At 32.9% G+C, this 17,202-nt stretch overlaps 1 protein-coding gene across 1 annotated transcript; it reads right to left on the bottom strand.

Annotated features, from left to right (window-relative positions):
• Nucleotides 1–1,321: 1,321 nt before the first annotated feature.
• Nucleotides 1,322–14,343, bottom strand: LOC110039097 (cysteine-rich receptor-like protein kinase 2). The gene is made up of 9 exons (XM_020744050.1): nt 14,171–14,343; nt 13,651–13,822; nt 4,398–5,244; nt 4,206–4,310; nt 3,949–4,082; nt 3,608–3,818; nt 3,288–3,522; nt 3,048–3,201; nt 1,322–1,751 (listed from the first exon to the last, which is right to left on the bottom strand). The coding sequence occupies exons 1-9, from the start codon at nt 14,341–14,343 to the stop codon at nt 1,401–1,403; spliced, it is 2,382 nt and encodes a 793-aa protein (XP_020599709.1). The 3' UTR covers nt 1,322–1,400.
• Between the last annotated feature and the right edge of the window lie 2,859 nt (nt 14,344–17,202).

The following is a 17,202-nucleotide window of genomic DNA, read 5'->3' as shown; positions in this document are numbered from 1 at the left end:
AAAAAAAAAAAAATCCACAGCAAACCCGTAGAATAGTCTTAATAATAAGTTTTATTTATTAAAACACTAAAAACATAACCCATGTAAACATAACTTGATCTTCTGAAATTATATTCTCCCAAGCTAAATTTCATTTTTAGAATAAACTAAAATATTAAAATTATTACATCAGAATTTCATTTGATCATTTATTCTTCCTATTTAATTCCATATAATAAATATTAGTTGTATAATATCGGCCGAAATAGTAGACATCCAGGTTTCTGGGGTGCTGACTGATTCAATGAAAGTGGCATTAAATAATTCCCTGGTTTAAATAATGGATAAAAAATTATAAACTAATAATCCCGTAATCTTTGAGTTAGTCCTCTACTCATCAATAATAGATCTATTTTTAGTCCCTCATTTCTCATCATTATCATATGCTGCAGACCCACATTCAAGGCAGAGCTGGGCAGCTAAAGCTTCTAGATACAATCATTTATTTGGACATCAAGATCTTTCATTTCGCCATTACATAATTATGTTTGAACTAAAGAGTCTGTTTGCTGCAGCTTTTTTATCATTTTGTAGTACAGAGTGTCAATACTATTCGATTTGACCATTTCTTTAGTGTTGCTTTTAAAGATTTTCTGGGACAGGAAACTATTTTGAACAAAATCTGCTACAATGTAGGAGCTGTTGTAACCAATAGAAGTTTTATAATGAAAAATTTATTTTCCCAACAATTTTATAATCATATTTACATAAGGAAGTAGCACTCTTTCAGATGACGTAGTTCTACGTGCATTCTCTCCCAAATAATCTTCCAATAACTCAGTCATTGGGGGTTATTTGGAGTATTAACTCCAATAACCTCTCAGTAACCCCCAATAACCTATCAATATATTCCACGGTTCTGCGCTCAAATTTTTTATTGTTATTCAGAAGTTTTGTCAGGTTAATGGGGGTTTAACCCAAATAAGACCAACGTTTACTCCCGAATAACCTCTATACACACGCAGTACTCTATATGTAAATATTTGTCCTTTCGGACGGTGGATTCCTTCGCACTTCCTACGATTCCATGAATTCTGAAGTGGCCTTTGATTAACAGAAGGATTTGCTAAATAGTTTCACAGAATAAAAACTGTGCACATCATTTCAACAATATAATTGATATCATATCTAATGCAAACATCTGCAATATGTTACTAAACTTTCCAAAATCTTACATAGATTCCATATATAATTCAAACATCTATTATCTATACATGTTTCTTAAAATTCCTTTTTTTAGTCTATCCAAAGAAAATTTAAAGCATTTACATCTATACCTTGGCAATGAAAAAAAGAAACAAGCTCAAAAATAAAAAAAAATCCTCAACCAAGATGCAAAGGAAAATATGAGCAAAATTTTATCACCTACCCTGAAAAATACTAACGGATACCTGATTCACTGATGTCTGTCCAGAATCGAGGGACTTGGCTGAGGAGGAAAGCAGGTAAGAAGTCTCCGAGCTTTCGCTTCTGCTTCTACTATCTGTCCCTTTAATGTTGATGAATGGAGGTTGGCTGGGTACCGGAAGTTCCTTCGATCTGCTTGTTAGCATCTCGACCACCTTCCACATTGGCGGCCGCAATGCCGGAGATGCCTGGACACAGAGAAGCCCGACATGAAATAGATTGAGGGCTTCGTCCTCTGTGCACTTTCCTTGAAGATCAGGATCCAACAATTTTATCAATGTATCAGAGTTGTAATGCTGCCATATCTGTTACCAAGCAGAGGAAGGCTTTGTTAATCCACACAACTTACCATATTATACGCTGGTCTACAGTGCCAGATCATGAAATTATTCAATGCGAGGGGGCACAGAACAACTTATCAAAAATTATCTCAGCCATTTCCATCCATGCTTGGAACCAGCATTGAGAAATTTAATTGAAGCATTTAAACGAGTACGATTTGCAATTATAGCACCATCAGTTTATCTTCAAATATATATATATATATATATATATATATATATATATAATATATATATATATATGTTGGATTTATTTCATTTAATCATTTTGGGATAATGAACTCCTCATTGAGATTAACATTCAGTGTTTCTCCAAAAGGCCAGGGTCTTCCTTTTTTTATTATGCATTCACATACATATCACCCAACTCTTATATTTTACATATCCAAAATCTAAACTTTCATATTTTCATGCATACCACTCTAATCTTAAACATAACATCAAAAACACTATCACTAAATTTTGTAAAGTGAAATAAAAATTTTCATATATAAGTTTATTATAAATGTAAATATCAAACTTCAAAGTGTTAGATATGTAAATACATAAAAAATGTATGGTATGTAAAATTTTTCTTTTTTTTTAAATAACATTTAGCAAATTAAATTTATGTTCCCCATTTTTGGTGTGTTCAAGTAACTCAGAATTTTTTTTTTTTGATATTTGGTGATATACTTGAAAATATTTTATGAATATATTAATTTCAGTAGTTGTAAGAATAATTTGACCAATATGTGTACATCAATGCAAAATTATGGCCATGTGTAATAGTGATATGGAGGAGCTCAAAAAGTTCTCAAACAAAGAAGGTTTATATACAGACCACTCGATTCCCATGAATTTATATAGCTAGCACAAAAATATCAACTTTTACATACATGTAATCTTACCAATGCATAAAAAGTTAAAAATGGTGGTACTTTTTATGAAATTTAAGAGATTTGGGTGGTATAAATGTAAAAGGTATAGTTAGGTGTTATATATACATATGAGAATTTGCTGGTATGAGTTAATGCCCCAAAAAATTTTGAATTCCAACACTAGAGGTGCTAGCTAACTGAAACTATTCTTATATTTGTTATATTTTTTGAGGGCTTTTAAATGACTTTCACCAAATATAAATGCGGGCAGGAAATGAAAGTGCAGAGGGGAAACACAGGAGGCAGTAGGTTTCGCAAAAAATTGGATGGGGCACGTACCCCATCCGCCCCCCTCCAAATTCGTCGGTGCAGTTATAATAGAGTTGAGCATGAATCTTACCAGCTGCATGAGTGAATGACCTTCTGTTGATGTTGTTATTGAGTTCTGGTTCTTTCGGCCAGTAACAAGTTCAAGAACAACGATTCCATAGCTATAGATGTCCGCCTTCTCAGTTAGCTGGCCATGAACTATGTATTCAGGTGCCATGTAGCCACTGGAAGCATTGCAAAAGCAAGTTTCAGGAGAAAGGAAACAGAAAAATAGGAGAATTGAAGGAAATTTGGGTTTCTCTAAGCTTACAAAGTTCCTGCTAGACCAGTGCTGAGATGGCTCTGATCCTCTGCAAAATAACGTGCTAAGCCAAAATCAGAAATTTTGGCCCTGAACCTGTTATCCAACAGTATGTTGCTGGCTTTTATATCCCTATGAATGATTCTTACAACCGAAGCAGTATGGAGATAAGCCAGCCCTTCTGCAGTGCCAAGGATGATATCTAGTCGTCTTTCCCAATCCAAAACATGCTTCTTTGATGGATCTGCAGGTAATAACCAGGTAAAAAAGCACAGTTAGGTTTCCTACTGGTGTTTCAGAAATCAGCACTTACTGAGTTTGATTCTTACCAAATAAGAAGTGATCAAGGCTGGTGTTGCAGAGGTATTCGTACACAAGAAGACTTTCAGGTCCTTCGATGCTGCAACCAAGAAGCTTTACAAGGTTTTTGTGCTGTACTTGGTTGATTAGTGTGACTTCATTGAAGAACTGATCAACCCATTGCCGAGTATTGAAGAAAAGTCTCTTAACAGCAACTTCTCTCCCATCCGGCAGAGTCCCCTGCAAGTGCATATAACAATCTTGAACAATACTTCCATTGATTGAATCCTACATAACCACCTAATCTGTAATTTGAGTTCATATGATTTAGATACAAAAAACAGCCCCAGAATTAAAAGTGAAAATTTACCTTATAAACCGAGCCATAACCCCCTTGCCCAAGCTTGTTATTCTGACTGAAATTGTCTGTTGCCCGACACAAATCCTCATATCTGAAACTTAGTTGAGATTTTGAGATGGCCCTGATGGCCTCGCTGGCACCATCTGCACAAGAATCCATTCATTACATCCAATAAAAAAACTTTCCACAGCCCATTATCCCAAAAATAATAAAAAAAAAGGTGGAAACATTAGGGTTTTGTTTGTTTCTGTTCAAACACTCATTACCATCTTCAACATTAGAAGATCTCTTCCATCTCCAGAAAACAGCAGCCCCAATCATAGCCAAGACAACAACCGCAATAGTTAGAGCTACAATCAACCAAATCCAAACTGCAGCAGAATAGAAACAGATCCGTTAATTACAAAAATACAAGCTAAAGAAGCAAAGCAGACATGATTGCACTAGAATCAAATCACCGTGAGAAGAGCTTCCGCTGCCGCTCCCATCCACCGTCAAATAAAAAGGAGAGGTCGAATACCTCATGAAGCATCCTGCATTCATCGCCTTCGCATCCGAAGAGGAGGCAGGCAAACAACGGCCGACCAGATTATCCCTCCCTTTCTCCAGACAAGCCTTACATCCACTTGAATTCAGCGACAGCCAACACTGTGCCATAGCGTACACCGTCAGCTCCGAGGAGACCGCGACGCTCCCAACCTCGTAATAGTTCTTCTTCTGATAAGCCGCCTCCGTCAGATTTCGGACCAACTGAGAGGTTGAGGTCATCGGAGAGGATCCTTTGGGGAAAGTTGCGTTCCCGCAATCGAAGGTATCGGAGGAATCAACGGAATCGAGGGAGACGTTGCGGTTGGCGTATTCAAGGAAGCAACCGTCGAGGTAGATGCGGCCGGTGACGGCGGGAAGGCAGTGGGGAAGCTTGACTCTGCTTTGGGCGTAGCAGAGCTGGCAGCTGAGGTGAGGGAGGTATGAGAAGCACTGGCCAAGACCATAGACGGTGAGATTGGAGCCGTTGCCAGACACGGAGGTAGCGAAACCGGATATGGTTATGTTTTGGAAGACTTTCTCCATGGCATCGACGAAGTGAACATCAAAGCCCTCGGGGTCTGGGGTATTCGTTCTGCCGCAGACGGAGCGAGGGACGCGTCGGCGGCGGCGGCGGCGGTCGACAGGAGGAGGATGAAGGGGAGGAGAGGGAGAAGACAAGTCATATTTTGGGAGAAAGGCAGGTGGAGTTGGGGGCTTTACAGAGGTGGTACGTTTGGCATTTGGAGAAGCATATGGTGAGGTGGGGAAGAAGGAAATCTTAAAATACCAGCTTTTTTAATTTATTATTTATTTTTATTTATTTTTTTAATTATTGATGTTTGTGGGACCCATGTCAATCCTATCTGTCCGAAATTTATGCTTAGGTGGCATACAAGTTGACCAAATAAGGCCGCCCAAGCACTGCGAACGAAATTTTTGGATTATTATCCTCCCATAAAATTTTTCAAAAATGGTGTTAAGAAAAAAAATTGGATCGCTATAGTGTTGAGTGTGTATTTTTGAAGTTTGAGATAGCTATTTCATACTAGATATATTATTTATTGGGTTCATCTTTATTAAAAAAAAAGAAATTTAACCATCATAAAGTTTATTGGATATTTAGCATTTTGAGTTTTTATTTATTAAATCATCCAATTAAGATGAGCACTAAAATTTAACTTTTTATTAGATATATTATTTATTGGGCTCATCTTTTTTCCAATCAATATTGTTGTTCCTCATTTTAATTACACAATTATATTAGATAATTTAGATGATTATACAATGCATTATTGTATTAGATTTAGATAGAATTTTCAGTATGATATTAATTGTGGTGCTCCATTGAATGACTTCACACACCTACTTGATATGGACAAGATATGTAAAAATACATACGCTGTCTGATCTCTACCGTCCATCAGAGCAAAGCTGTATTCGGTGGGCCCCAATTTTTTTTTTAAATAAAAAAAAAATTGATAGACGGTGGAGATCAGACAGCGTATGTAGCAAGGGAGCCCTTTCTTTTTTTGGATGAGCACTATTAATCATCATATGCATCATCATTATGTTGTCTTATTCTATGATTTACTTGAAATAAACAACATTCAAGAATTTCAACATTAATCAAAAAAATTATGGGCATTATAGATCATGAGATTGTGAGTAGAGAGCTACATGTGAATCAATAAACTATGTTTCATCACATTTACACCTAACATTTTTACTTCATAAGTTCTTAGATTGCTGCTTTAGATCATGTTGCCCAGTTTATTTTTTGCAGAACAAAGTTTATAGTTATACAAATTTTTTATCTATTAGCGCATAAAAAAAAAGTTTCTCTTTTATTGACAGAGATATTATCAAATAGTTTATCAATAAAATATTTGAATGGAGGTTTGGAACATAACATAACAATATAGAAAATTGATTCCTATATCAATTAGCTTATTAGAGGCTGACATAATAAGAAGGTTGGATTTTGAGAGTAATTGGTAACTTAAGAAAGGAACTAAAAGTGTTATGCTTACCTATGCTTCTAGAAATGCTTTTAAACACATTTTTGTCACAATCAGCTTGAATTTCAAGAATTTCTAAGGAAAAGGAAGTATTAAAATTCTATTCTTATCAATGCTTCTAGAACCCATTGAGCACTTTTAGCACATAGCGCCATTTTCAGCAATTTCTAACTTTAATGTAATTTTGGAAGTATGCTGAATTACTGCATAGAAGGTGAATGCTTGCATTTTCTAAAGTGATTACTTGCTTTTCTTTGTTTTCAAATTTTTTTATTAGAACAATAAGTATAAGTGTGAAGACTAATAGGTAGGGGTGCAATTGTGAAGACTAATTTGTGTAAGTGTAAATGTTGTTCGACTCAGTTCATTAAGGAAAAATGAAATTTGTATTTATGTGATTCAATTTTTTATTAAGGAAAAATGAAATTTGTATTTATGTGATTCAAAATTTCTTTTTTTTTTTATTTTGTATCGGCTATGGTTATTCTTCGATTGTATACTGACTCCTCAGAGATTTCACAAGAAAACATACATTGAATCAATTAAAAATAAAGATTAATCTCATGTATCTTTATTTATCGCTTGAAGGTAATTAAAATTATTAGTTTCTTAACAATCTATTATCTTAGAATAACATATTGATTATTCTTTTTTAGCTCTTGCAAGAATTCAATAAAATGCAAGAAAAAGTAGGAAAAAAGAAGGGTGAGACGTGTTGTTTTGAGTTTCTTTCTCTTTCTTATTTCTCACAATCTTCCATTAATTTGAGAGCCTCCATTTTTTATTTTGTATCCACATTAATGTATGTTGTTGTATCTTTTTATGATCAAGCATAATAGCATATGTCATAACACCCTCTTCACCTTCAATTACAACTTCATCGTCAAGCTTGAGGGTTGGGTAGAGATACAAATTTTCTAATTGGCATCATGATACACCAAAAAAAATATTCAATTTTAAGGCTTATAATTGGTGATATTGCACTTTAAAGAAAGATATTTTCATATTTTATTGCATGTATACCAAGTCTAGGCATTTAGAGCTTAAAGGATGCAAAAAGAACGAAATTTGAAGTCAAAAGACGGCGTTTTCAACAAGTTGAACTGGCGCCTCGGCGCCAACAAGTTGAAGTGGCGCCTCGGCGCCATAATACAAAGAAGATGGCATAAATGTCAAAGATGCCCATAATACAAAGAAGATGGCATAAATGTCAAAGATGGCTATTTTCACAAATGCATTGAGTTCACAAATGCATTGAATTTGGATGGATTTTGAAGAAGTGCATATGGAGACTCTTGGGAAATTCATTCCTACATCATAAAAGTGTTTTTATGTCAGAAAAAGTGGTGTGAGTGAGGGGGGTATGAGTATCAAAGTGAGGCATAGTGTGGTAAGGGTCTCTAAGAGTTAATAGAAGAGAGGGAATGTGAGAGATTTCTTCTTCCTTACATTTCTAAGAGTGATTTGATTGTTATTGTAAAGAGAGAAAGAGATTCAAAGAAAGTTCAAGAGATTTTCTTGGGAAAGAGATTGATTTAAGTTGTTTTACTTTTCTTTATTATTTTATAAACTTGTTTTTATATATAAAATCTATATTTTATTGTATCTTCCTCATGAATTTTGAGTATATTTCTTTGTCATTCTTCCTACAAAGGGAATTGGTCATGTGAAAATTCAAGATTGTTGTACAATAATTTAATTTCATAATTGTAATGATTCAAACTTTGAACTTCATTTACTTTTCGATCAAGCCAATTAAAATGTTAAAATTTGTTGTGAAACATACGATCCAAGAGGGCTATGCTTTCTACAATAATATAAGAATCACATTCGATTTCATGTGTAAGAATATAGTCCATGGGTTGAGTGCAAATAAATGAGAAAATATTCTGTCCATGGGGTTGAGTGCAAATAAATGAGAAAATATTCTTTGATGGGCATAGAAGTAGAGATTTTACAGTGATAGACTAAAATCCCCAATTTAGTACAGATGTTTGGAAACTAAAGCGAGATGTTAGCCCTCAGGCGAGGGCAACGTGGAACTCTGGAGTGAGAGCCAGTATCTTCCCAGCTTAACCGCGGATTTTAAGACTAAACACTAGATTAGCCAATGTTCTTTGTCGCTTGTAAAAAGAATAAATAATATAATTACTCCTATTTGACACAATACAATTTTCTTCAATTTGATAATTCACTTACTATAATCTCGTTATAAAGGGGAATAATGCTTTCTTAATTTTGAACTCTTCACCGCAAAATCTAGTTTAGTTTTTAGTAAATTTAGCTTTGAAGTTTAGATATTGGTGTAGTAAGTGTAGTTTCTTCAGTTACATTAAACAAATTTAGTCATCTTTTCTTACAAAAGTTTTCTATAATTTAAATATTGTGCTTTTGCTTGGCCTTTTCTAACAAATTTTCACCTCCCCGTTGGATCGATATTTAGGACTCATTAGAACCTGAGCGATACGTATACATGCGTTTGCAACCTAGTGTCGATTTGAAATTAAAAGTACAACTTCATTCACTAGGAGTGACAGCTTTAAATATTTCAAAAGAGAAAACTTATTATACTGAAGTGATTTTTATTGTGATTAATATGCAAATTTTTTAGTATAGCTGTCTTTTGTATTGTGGTGTTGAAAAATATTTTATGACACAAAATAGTCCCGCATCAAGGTTTTGGCGCCATTGCTGGTGACGCTGCAGTAAATTACTTAAAAGACTTTGTTTGAACTATAAATCTTATTTTAAAAAGAACAAAAATTTATATATGTTCTTGTGTGATTGCTTATTTTTATAATTATTACTTGTATTTGTGTATGCGAAGATTAGGATCTGAAGGATTAGTGCTTATGATTCAGAATAAGAACAAAAAATTAGAGAAATTTGAAAACAAAAGAACTTAACAAAATGAAAACAATTAAAAATGACCAATGTATGGAAATGAACATCAACATAGACAATTAAGAGACTATGCTAACCCTATAGTAGATGAAACTCAGTTGGCTATACAAATTCATTTGAACTTAACCTGTTATTATCCAAATTTTACAAAATAATCAATTTATGGGAACACCATCTGAAGATCTAAATTTTCATCTTGCTAGTTTTCTAGATTTGTGTGTTACATTTAAATATGATGGAGTGTCGAATGATGTTATCGAACTTAGTCTTTTCCTTTTTCATTAAAGAACAAAACTAAGATGTGGTTAAACTCTTTAGCACCTGGATCAATCATAACTTGAGTAGAATTATCTGAGAAATTTTTGGCTAAATATTTCCCACCATAAAAAACTGCTAAGCTTAAAAACGATATTACATTTTCGTGCTAGTTTGAAGGGGAATCAATATATAAAGCTAGGGAACAATTTAAAGATCTCCTTAGGAAGTGTCCACACAATGCTTTACCAGATTGGTTAATAATTCAAATATTTTATAATGGATCATTGGGATCTCTTAGATCTATTATTGACACTGTTGCTGGTGTATTATTAATTTCAAAATCATTCGATGAAACATATTTGTTAATTGAAGATATGACTACTAACAATTTCCAATAGGCCTCTGAAAGGGTAAATCCAAAAAGAGTAGCAAGTGTTCATGACTCTAACGTAATTTCTTTTTTGGTTTCTTAAATAGCTGCAATATCAAAGAAGTTGGATCAATTTGGAATGAACATATCTCAAACACCACCAGTGGTTGAGGAAAATTCATTCGAACAAATGATAGATTCTTAATCATCATATGAAACTTTAAATGCAATAAATAATTGACCTAATAATCCTTATTCTAATTATTACAATCTTGGTTGGAAAAACCACTCTAATTTAAGTTGAAATAATAATAACTCTAATGGTATAAATCCACAATGTGGAAACAATCAAGTGAACCCTCTGAGAAATTTTAACAATCAAGGAAATACTAAGTATAAACCTTATTATCCTCCCAATTTTAACAAGCAATTCACAATTCAGGGAGAAACAATTAACTATGGAAAAATTGATATTACAAATGGGTCATCAATTACAAAATCAGAGAGCAAAAATTAGAAACATTGAGAATCAATTGGAACATATTGCTACTGCACTTAGCAGTAGGCCTTAGGGAACTCTTACTAGTAATGTTGAGATTAATCCTAAAGACCAGAATAAAGAGCAAATTAAAGCTATAAAAAAAGAAGTGGAAACAAAAGTTTAAAATAAGATTGAAGTTGAGAAAGAAGGTTGAATAATCTGAGGAATATATTCATCATAACTCAGAATATACTATTAAACCAATGAATTTACTGTAGAAAAACCACCACATTCATTTCCTCAAAGATTGAGACAACTAAAATTGGATAAACAATTCTTAAAATTTTTGGAAATATTTAAGAAACTAACCATAAATATTCCATTTGTTGAAGCCTTGGAATAAATGTCGAGCTATGTAAAGTTTATGAAGGATTTACTTAATAGAATAATGAACTTTACAAACAAAGAGACAGTTGCATTTAATTAAGAGTGTAGCGCTATAATTCAAAAAAGACTTCATAAAAAACTTAAACATCTTGATAGTTTTATTATTCCTTGTGCTGTAGGCAAAAGTTTTTTGAAAAATTTTTATGTGATTTGGGAGCTGATCCCAACTTTATATATATAGAGATGTAAAATGCAATGTATGCAATTATATCTATAATATTTCAATATGGGATACTACAAATGTATACATATCGTTATGTATACGTATCATTATCCAAGTAAATAGAACTTTCTGATTAAGTCCTGAATAGGATTAGTTTTCCGTAGAAGGATTAGTTTTAGATAACAAAATACTTAGCAATATATATTCTTACTCAAACTAAAAATGTTATAATAAGAATAAAAATTTGAATTGATTTATAAAAATAAAATAAGCAACTAACTAACTTAACTAAATATTTGCAAGATGAAGACAATATAAATAAAATATCTTTTTCCTTACCATGAACCAGTGATAAATATAGAAATTCAGTTGTGGATGTATGTTAAATGTGTTGTGTCAGATAGAAGCAATAATATTCTTTACCCTTATTAGAGATTCTATAAAGAACATTAGTTAATCTATTGTTTGAATAGTCTTGAAGGCTGGCTAGGCAAAAAAGATACTAGCTCTCACTCTAGAGTTTCATCTTCTCCCTTCACCTGGGGGCTAACATCTCGTATCAAAACCTAAAACTATAAATCAAATTGGGGGCTTTAGCTTGTCACTCTAAACTCCTCTAATTCTACACCCTTGAAAATATATTTTCCTATTTATTTGCACTTAAGCCCATGAACTACATTCTCATTCATGAAATCAATATTGTGTATCCAACCATTTATTAACTGAAACAATACCATCTTGGATCTTACATCTTCTCACAACATGTTTTAACAACTTAATTGGCCAAATCAAGAAGTAAATGAAGTGCAAGGTCTTGAATCATCACAACTTCTTCTAACATTGAAGTCTAATACTTCACACAACATCCTTTAAACATCTAATCAATTATCATTTTAAGGAAAAAGATAAAAAAACCTACTTAGAATCCATGGAGAAAACACAACCACACATGAGTTTAGAAGTAGAAATCATGCACCCAAACAAGAAATCTGAAGTAAAACCAAACATAAATTCTGAATAAAAAACCAAGTGTAGTCACAAAAATAAATACTTATCTCAAATTCTCCTCACCAAATGTTATGAAGTTCCTTTTAATTCTCTTGCTTCTCTCACAATACAAACTAACACTCAAAATAAAATAAAATAAAGTAAAGGTGGTCGACGGCGGTGGCGGCGGTTGTAAATTTTGGTGGTTGGTTGCTTGCCTTCTCTTTTGGAAAATCTAAGTCTTTTCTAATAAAAATCCAAGGGTTGCCTTGGTGTCTCTTCAAAAAGGTGTCTTCATTCAATGAATCTTCTAAAAGTTGTCTTCTCAAAGCCAATTGAAGGAATTTTCGTGTCCATAGACTATTTCCCATGTTTTTATCAAGGGTTGTTTCAAAAACCTCTTCAAAATTAAGCTCCAATTAATATTTTTAACATAAATAAAACATTTCGCATATATAAAAGTAGGAATGAAAACTAACTATAACATGCTTGCAGGAATTTTCATATCCTAAATATGCAAGTACAGCAAGTAGCAAGTACAAAAATTAAAAACAGGAGTAGAAAATTAAATTGATCAAATTTTTAATTTTACTTAATATAAAGAGATTCATTAGACTTTTATGCAGTGGAGTATAACTAAAAAGCAAATAAACAAACTGGAAAACAAACACAATTGGAACATAAGGAAAAATAACTGGGAGTAAATTGAAAAAAAATTTTTAACATGCAGCTCAACAAACATTTTCAAATTGGTAGTAAATTAAAAAGTTAGTTAAATTTTAAATATTTTCAAGATTTTGAATTAAGTTCAACAAACACTAACTAAATACACCAAACAACACAATTAACATAATTACTACCATAACATACAATTAACATAATTACTACCACACAAAAATACTAACTACACAAAAGTACAAATACATCACAGAAATGTCTATAAAACACAACAACTAAAACTAACCATTTCAAAGTCTCAACTGAAAATAATAAGTACAAATACTTGCACAATTTACAATACATAAACAAAAAATAACATAAAACAGAAAACAAAACAACAAATCCAACTAACCATCATCTTCCCCATAACAATCATCACTACGCCAAGTAGTTGTAGGCTCATATGGTGGATATCTAGGGTACTAAGAAAATACTACATCTCGATTACCTCTATTGAGATGTTCCATAGATGTGCTGTATTCCTCCTCATAATCAATTCTTCTTCTCATATACCCATCCACATGCTAAAAAAATGCTCTAAATTCAATACCTTATCCGCAGTTTGATTGACTTTATCTAAAATCTTTTGTAATAACTCAGTCTGAGACTCAGCGGATCCAGAAGTTTAACCCCGTGATGTAGAAGCATGTGAAGTAGAGGCTTGTGAAGTAGAGGCAGCAGAACTACTGAAGAATCCACCCTTCCAACAACAAATAAAATGATGTGAATTAGCCTTCACAGTCACACTATTAATGGGCTTCAGTGGCTATAAGATCTCCTCCCAACTATTATATCTAACACTAGCCTGCTCACATAATGAAAAGATCAAGGATACAAATCCCAAACCTGCGGTAGTAGCAGCGTAGTAGCAGAAACCTGCGGTAGTAGCAGCAATGGAAGAACTGGTAATAACTCCATAAATCAATCCTCCAATATCTATCAGCTTGGACTGCTGAATGCAGTAGCTCAAGGTTTCTCTCTCTTGGGTCACTTCACTCAGATGATATCTAGGTAGCAAATGAGCAAAGATAAAATAATTTCATGCCTTTACATTGGAATCCAACTTTGAAGTAGAAAAATTTACTCTTCTTTCATTTGTAATTTTCCATAATCCTCTCCCATCAGTTAAATATGATATAATATTATTTAGCTCCTCCTCAGTAGGACTATAGTTTACGTAAAAACACAAAGTACTAGGAGGCAAATGGTAAAACTGATTAATTACCTCAGAAGAAAATGGTATTGTCTTCCCCTATACTATAAGTCCTTCCTCATCAGCCTCTGAGAGATTTGCATAGAACTCTCGTACTACAAAGATCACTGTGACAACAGAATAATAACATAATTTCTCCTACCGACGGCTAACAATCAACTCTTCAACAACTCCTCCCAGATTTTTGAAACGTAGCTCAGGAATCAGTTTCCTTGTACGAAAAGCATCACTGTACCTATCATAAGCTCTCAAACTAACAAATTTACTTGAATTGAACAGAGCTTTTCCTTTCCTTCTTTTCATTCTTGGTGCCATTTTCTAAAAGTTTGTATAAAATTCAAAATAAATTCCACAATCAACTCCAAATCATAAAACACAACTCTTAAAAGCTTAAACTAACAAATCTATACATTTTCTATCAATTTTTTTTTCCAAATTTTCACCATGAATATAGATTTTTGGGTAGCTCATGAATGTGTTCAAAATACATGTTTAAAATACAAAAATTTTGCATAGAAGTGAAGCTCTTACCTTAAGAAGATCAAATCTAAAAAATTTGGCTTGAATCCACCAGGAAATCCTCACTTAAGATAAAGAACTAGCTCTCTAAATTGTGAAAAACTGATGAAGAAGGCAAAGTGAAGTGGTTTAATGGCGATTTTTGGACCAAAAATTCATTTAAAATCGTTCGCAATCTGGTTTTTGGGAACCGACGCTTAAGGGAGAATGGTTTGGCTCTTAGGTGCCCATCTATCATTTAGTCAGAACTTAAGTGTGGGATTTGACACTTAGGTGCCACTGCATAAATTTTGATTTTTTTCATTTAAGAGAAATGCATTTTTAGCCTAAGTCGACCAACCCTCTATGGTCTCAAAAACATTTTATATACTTTTCTCTTCCTTCTCACTTTCTTCTAACTCAAGCTTCACCAATTTAAGCTAATTTGATTCAATACTAAATAACATAAATTTTTTTACAAACAAAACACTTATGTTCATTCACAAATGATTACAAACATTTTTTTAAACAAAAATTCTCAATCCAAACAGTCTTGGATGAGAAAATTTCTAACACAGACTCTAAACAAACTTAACATATAAAACACTTTAAAACACAGTTAACATTGACAAACAAACATTAAACACACAACACTAAACATAAGCACTAAATCATGAGCTTAATTCCATTCTCTAGTTGATGGATTAAATTCTGGCCTATCATCAGTCTCTTCTTCAGCATTTGGTATGTATATCTAAAATAATGGACGATGATTAATAACTCTGGTTGAATCTTCTTCAATCCACTTGTTCTTCAGATACATAGCTTTATCTGATTCTTCTATAAAATTGATATGGCTAAACTGCATCTTTATTTGACATATCATATGATCTAGATGTGCGTTAACTTCCATCACATTTGCTTTAATTGATGCCACATTAGCCCCAATTTTAGTAATCGTTTCTGTTATTCCTTCAATACTAACAGCTAGAAAACTGTTAGGCATCTCTTACACACTTTGACTAATAAAGTTTTTTCTCATTACTTTCTCCTTCTTCTTCAAATCACTCTCCCAAGATGAGATTTTTCCAAGACCCTCTCTTTTTCACTTAGAGTTTAGGGTAAAATGAATGTGTGGTGAGATTTCTCCTCATACCCCCTCTATTTATAGGCTTTAAACCCTTTATAGGCTTTAAACCCTTCCTAAACCCTTCCTAAAACTCCTAGGAATGTTTTAGAACTGCTCTTACATGTTCAAGCCAACCAATTTGTAGTTAGAACTTCTAGTAACCAAAATTCACACATGTTTTATTTTAACTATCGTGCTTAAGCACCGGATCTTAGTGCTTAAGTGCCAGTGCTCAATTTAGCACAGGTCAACTTAACATCCAAACATTCGTTTTAACATGTCTAAGACATCAGTCTAAGACATCATTTATGGTCTTAAAATAATCACTAACTTAATATATAATCAAATTACTACCAGAATTTCCTAATTCACACACAATAACATAACAATAAAAATAAACACACATATAACTATAAGGTGCCTCCCACAGAGCGCTTTGTTTTACGTCATCAGCCTGACCTAACCAATGCTTATTTTGGTTGACCCAAAATTTAAAAGTCATTTAATTTAAGTTGGTCACCTAAAAAGTAGGATTTTAGCATGTCACCATTTACTTTGAATATTTTATCAGTTTTAGGATCTTTGATATCCACAGCTCTATAAGGATAAATTTTGATCACAACAAATGGCCTCATCCACTTGGACTTAAGTTTGCCTGGAAATAATCTTAACCTTGCATTATAAAGCAATATTTGTTGCCCTGGTTGAAAATTTTTAGTCAGAATCTTTTGATAATGCCACTTCTTCATCTTTTCTTTGTAAATCTTAGGTCTTTTATAAGATTCATTCCTTATCTCTTCATGCTCATTTAATTTCAATAACCTCTTCTCACCAACATCTTTCAAATTGAAATCAAATTCCTTAATTACCTAATATGCTTTATGCACAAGTTCAACTGGTAAGTGACACGCTTTCCCAAATACTAGCCTGTATGGGGACATTCCTATAGGAGTTCTGTTTGCAGTCTTATAAGCCAACAAAACATAGTAAAGTTTAGCTTACCAATCCATTTTGGTTAGATTTATAGATTTTTCCAATATTCTTTTAATTTCATGATTGGATATTTCAGCCAAATCACTTATCTGAGGATGATAAGAAGTAGGGATTCTATGATTAATATGATATTTTTTTAATAATTTCTCCATTATTGCATTTCTGAAATGTTTCCCCCGTCAGTTGTGATCACTCTCACCATACTAAATCTACAAAATATATTTATTTTTAAAAACTTTGCAACACTTTGAGTATCATATTGAGGTAAAGAAACAACCTCTATCCATTTGGATACATAGCTTATTGCTAACAGTATATATAAATTTCTGAAAGATGGTATAAATGGTCCAATGATATCTAATCCCTGAACATCAAATATCTCAACTTCTAACATATAATTGAGAGGCATCTCATTCCTCATAGAAATATTGCCTACTCGTTGACATCAATCACAAGTTTTGATATAAGCATTAACATCTCTAAAGATTGTATGCCAATAAAATCCATATTGTAAAATTTTGTCTGATGTTTTATCAACAGCAAAATGCCCCCCC

The sequence above is a fragment of the Phalaenopsis equestris genome, unplaced genomic scaffold (genome assembly GCF_001263595.1).
Source record: "Phalaenopsis equestris unplaced genomic scaffold, ASM126359v1 Scaffold235211, whole genome shotgun sequence".
In the NCBI taxonomy this organism is placed as follows: Eukaryota; Viridiplantae; Streptophyta; class Magnoliopsida; order Asparagales; family Orchidaceae; genus Phalaenopsis; species Phalaenopsis equestris.
Note: the sequence above shows the minus strand (reverse complement) of the source record. Positions and strands in the feature narration are given on the sequence as shown.

Excerpts from the sequence above, each read along its gene's own strand:
- LOC110039097 (XM_020744050.1), bottom strand. The coding sequence starts at position 14,343 with ATGGCACCAAGAATGAAAAGAAGGAAAGGAAAAGCTCTGTTCAATTCA. Across the intron at positions 13,823-14,170 it reads GAGTTGATTGTTAGCCGTCG|ATATCATCTGAGTGAAGTGA; the intron begins GTAGGAGAAATT and ends TTTGCTACCTAG. Across the intron at positions 3,523-3,607 it reads CCTTGATCACTTCTTATTTG|ATCCATCAAAGAAGCATGTT; the intron begins GTAAGAATCAAA and ends TATTACCTGCAG.